The 3,892-nt window shown below is 58.6% G+C and overlaps 2 protein-coding genes and 1 pseudogene across 2 annotated transcripts in view; 1 reads left to right on the top strand and 2 right to left on the bottom strand.

Moving 5' to 3' along the window:
- Positions 1-1,939, bottom strand: part of DPEP2 (dipeptidase 2) — a 6,584-nt gene extending 4,645 nt beyond the window's left edge. Inside the window, exons 1-4 of the mRNA XM_011932034.1 lie at positions 1,501-1,939; positions 1,064-1,190; positions 618-747; positions 392-533 (exon numbers count right to left, since the gene is read on the bottom strand). Of these exons, the coding sequence (XP_011787424.1) occupies positions 392-533; positions 618-747; positions 1,064-1,190; positions 1,501-1,769 (668 nt within the window). The 5' untranslated portion in view covers positions 1,770-1,939. The remainder of the gene's footprint in view (positions 1-391; positions 534-617; positions 748-1,063; positions 1,191-1,500) is intronic.
- DUS2 (dihydrouridine synthase 2) overlaps positions 1-3,892 on the top strand; it is a 79,947-nt gene that overhangs the window by 4,256 nt on the left and 71,799 nt on the right. The window lies entirely within an intron of this gene.
- LOC105504623 overlaps positions 1,871-3,892 on the bottom strand; it is an 8,513-nt pseudogene continuing 6,491 nt past the window's right edge.

Below are 3,892 nucleotides of genomic sequence, written 5' to 3'. Positions count from 1 at the left end.
GGCTCACTGCAACTTGCACCTCCTGGGTTCAAGAGATTTTCGTGCCTCAGCCTCCCGAGTATCTGGGATTACAGGCATGCACCACCATGCATGGCTAATTTTTGTATTTTCCGTCAAGATAGGGTTTCACCATCTTGGCCAGCCTGGTCTCGAACTCCTGGCCTTTAGTCATCTGTCCGCCTCAGCCTCCCAAAGTGTTGCGATTACAGGTGTGAGCCACCGCGTCTGGCCAGGGGTCCAGTCATATTCTGAAAACCAGAATCCCAGCTTCCCTCCCCACTCCAGAGTCAGTGCCAGACCCCATGGGTAAAGCTTGTTCTGGGACCACAGTGACCTCAGGCACATCTCTGCCCCTGCCGCAGCGGTCCCACACCATCTGTACTAGGCTCACCAGGGTGTGTTGCAGGTGTGGGTGAGCGTCAGGTAGCGCACTCCCAGCATGTAGAAGGTACGTAAGATGGAGAGGCTATTGTCCAGCGAGTGGCCACCCTCCACACCGATGAGGCAGGCCAATTTCTGGGTGTCATTCAGAGCTGGGGGCAGGTAGGTCAGGTTATTACTTTCGAGGGCTGGAGTAGCTCAATCAAGTTCCTAACACTTCCCATCAACTCGCCTACCTTTAGCCGAGGTCACAAGCTCCAGCTCAGAATAGGAGGCACACATGCGGCGAATGAGGTCAATCTGCTCCAGGGTGAGGCGCAGGGCATCCCGGTCCTGGGTCTGGCATGGAACGTAGGCTGACCAGAACTGGGGGGAAAGCCAGGAGTTGGCTTGGACAGGGGCTGCTTTGGAGCACCCTGGACTGCTCACAGCCTCCACAGCTGACACAGCACCCAGTGGGCCAGGAGGTCACATGTAATGCACTGCTTCTTCCATAGGGTCTTCCTGGCCACCAAGCTGGTTCACTGTAGCCTCTGCAGCCCCCAGCATCCATATCATGACCCTTTTTGGGTCACTATGGTAACTGAGTTCTCATGTGACTAACTTGTGATCTCTGGGGTCCCCACTCTCTCCAACATCCCCCAGCAGCCATGCTGTGGCACCTCATGTATCCCTGTGGTACCTGGGCGCCCACGAGGCCATCTCTAAGCCTGTCCAGGCTGGTCTGGCCGTAGCTGAAATTGCGCAGGTTAACATCCTGTAGCCCTTTCTGGTAAACCTGCCTCAGGACCAGGGGCAGGTCGTTGTGGCTGCAGGGATGTCAAGGCAGGGTCAGGTGAAGAACAGACAGATGGGCCTCTTAGCCCTCCAGTTCAGGAAGGACACATCTGGGGATCCCCATCCCACATTGTCACATGACTATACTGAGACCCCCTGAGGCCCGGGCTAGGAGTGCCCACCCAAGAGGGGGTGACAGAGGGGAAAGACTATCCATGCATGACGGGAGAGGGCATCCAAGTGAGATGTGAGGGAGCCTCCTCCACAGCCCTGCATACTCTGGGACCCTCCCTTGCGCAGGAGTGCGCTCAGTCCCATAGCCCCCTTGCAGCAATTACGCACCCGTCCACGAGCGGGAAGTCCCGCATCAGGGCCCGTGCCTGCTCTCGCAGGCCCTGGGTGCTGGGACTACCGAGTGTGGTCGAGGGAGCGTAGATGCCTGGCATGGTGGGGGCTCTGGGGACGCCCAGTGTGGTGAGGGCTCTGGGGGCGCCCGGCGTGGTGTAGGCGCAGGTTACAGGCTGGAGCAGCAGCAGCAGGAGCAGGAGCAGCGGACTCAGCAGAGGCCACCGACCAAATGTGCCGGGACCCTCAAGGCCCGCGGGCTGCATGTTGTGCAGGGCCGGGCAGGCGGGCAGGGGTGGCGGTCAGAGAGCCTGAGAGGGGCGGGAGAGGGGCAGAGCGCGACGATGGAGTCCTGACCCTCGATTCAGGCCACCCAGCGGAGTGGCCTCACGAAGTCACAGGGCCCCGTAAAGGATGTGCGGGGAGCGGCGGCACCGCATAGTATGGCCACCAGGGGGCGCCCAGCTCTCCCGCCGTCATCCCCAAGGGCGCTCCTGCTGGTTGGGCGGATCCCTGTCCTGGGCACCCACTCGCGGCCTGTCTCAGGCCCCTCCACTCTCCCCTTTACCTCTCCCACTGTCCCCAGGGGTCCGACCCAGGTGGCTCCTCTGCTGCCCCTAGGTTCCCTCTCTAAGAGAGAGGGAGCCTAGGGTGCTTCTCCCAAACAGTGGCCCTCTGCCCTGCCCTGGGAGATCTGCAGACCCCATCATGTCCCCAGCCGCCTGCAACGTGTCCCGGCCACACCCAGGGCCACATGTGTCCCTGTGACCACAGTGCTCTGGGCTCTGGATTTCCTGGTGCTGGGTTGTGTGGGTGGGGGTGGGGGAGGAGATAGGCTCTGGAAATGAGGGGTTAACCCTGTGGACTGGATTCAGGAAGGGGCCCCCTGGCCCTGGCCTTCTGTCTCCCGTGATTTAGGCCCTCAAGTCTATACCTAGGGCCTCAAGTCTATACCCTAGGGACTCTCCCAGCTACTGGGACCTGTCAGGAGCACCCCTCTGTCCCTCCCTACCCCACGTTCTCCAATCAGCCTGAGGAAAGAGCTCCTTCCTAAGGATCTGCCACACCTCCCCAGGACCCCAGTGGAGGGATGAGGGCAGAGCAAGCATCTGGCCACTGCCGGGGAACATTCACTCAACAGAGCAGGAACCCACCCAGCCATCTGCATGGAAGGAAATGAAATCATGTCTAGGGCAGCAGAGTCCCCGACCATAGCACCTTCCTCCTAGAGCTTCTGGCTGCGCTGCTGGCCAGGATACCTCCTACCTCCGTGAGGAAGCCCCAGCCTCGTCCAGGTCAGGAGTAAGGGGCCTGAGGAAAGGCCTGCCACCTGGGTTCTGCAGCCACACTCTTCTTATCTTGTGGCTCCTGTGACTGGAGCTCTCACGGAAACCTCCAGGGCCGAGTTATCTTCCTTGACGACAGGCCCCACCCCATTCCCAGCCTGGGGCCCTCAACCTAGGTGCCTCCTCCAGGAAGGACCCCCAACCACACAAGCACACAAGCACACAATCACACATGCATAAGGGATGTGCCTGTTCACAGAAGCCCCACCACCTGAGAGCTTCAGGGACTGTGGCCAAACCCCTTCATCCTCAGAGACCTTTGCCTCCTCCTGCCCCTCAGGCTCTCAAGACTCTGCTCTGAACCTTGGCACCCACTGGAGCTGCTCCATCTTTGGAGTCTCCCCCACGTGGCAGGGCTGATCAGTGCATAGGTAGTGTGACCTAAACCTGATGACTAGAGATGCAAGAAGGCCTCCTAAAAAGAAAATGAGCCAACTCTTCCAAAGGGACTGGAGGTCCCAAGCTACCCAGGAGGGGAAGTGATCCTAGCTTTCATGTATTTTAGGGACTGCACGTTTGATGTTGCCCAGTGTCTGCTGTCCAGGAGGAAGGCAGATTGATGACCAAGTGCTCAAGGTGGGTTAACTCTCACGTCTACTGCTGCCGATGGGGACCTTTTCTTTTGTTTGTTTGTTTTAAGACAGAGTCTCACTTTGTTGCCCAGGCTAGAGTGTAGTGGCACAATCTTGGCTCACTGCAATCTCCACCTCCTGGGTTCAAGCGGTTCTTGTGCTTTAACCTCCTGAGTAGCTGGGACTACAGATGTGCGCCACCAAGCCTGGCTAAATTTTGTATGTTTAGTAGAGATGGGGTTTTGCCATGTTGCCCAGGCTGGTCTCAAACTCCTGGTCTCAAGCAATCTGTCTGCCTCAGCCTCCCAAAATGCTGGGATTACTGGGGTGAACTACCACACCGGGCTTTTTTTTTTTTTGAGACGGAGTCTTGCTTTGTCGCCCAGGCTAGAGTGCAGTGGCCTGATCTCAGCTTACTGCAAGCTCCACCTCCCAGGTTTACGCCATTCTCCTGCCTCAGCCTCCCGAGTA

The sequence above is a fragment of the Colobus angolensis genome, unplaced genomic scaffold (assembly GCF_000951035.1).
Source record: "Colobus angolensis palliatus isolate OR3802 unplaced genomic scaffold, Cang.pa_1.0 Scaffold93, whole genome shotgun sequence".
Lineage (NCBI taxonomy): Eukaryota > Metazoa > Chordata > Mammalia > Primates > Cercopithecidae > Colobus > Colobus angolensis.
The sequence above is the reverse complement of the archived record's forward strand: the minus strand, read 5'-3'. Positions and strand labels throughout refer to the sequence as shown.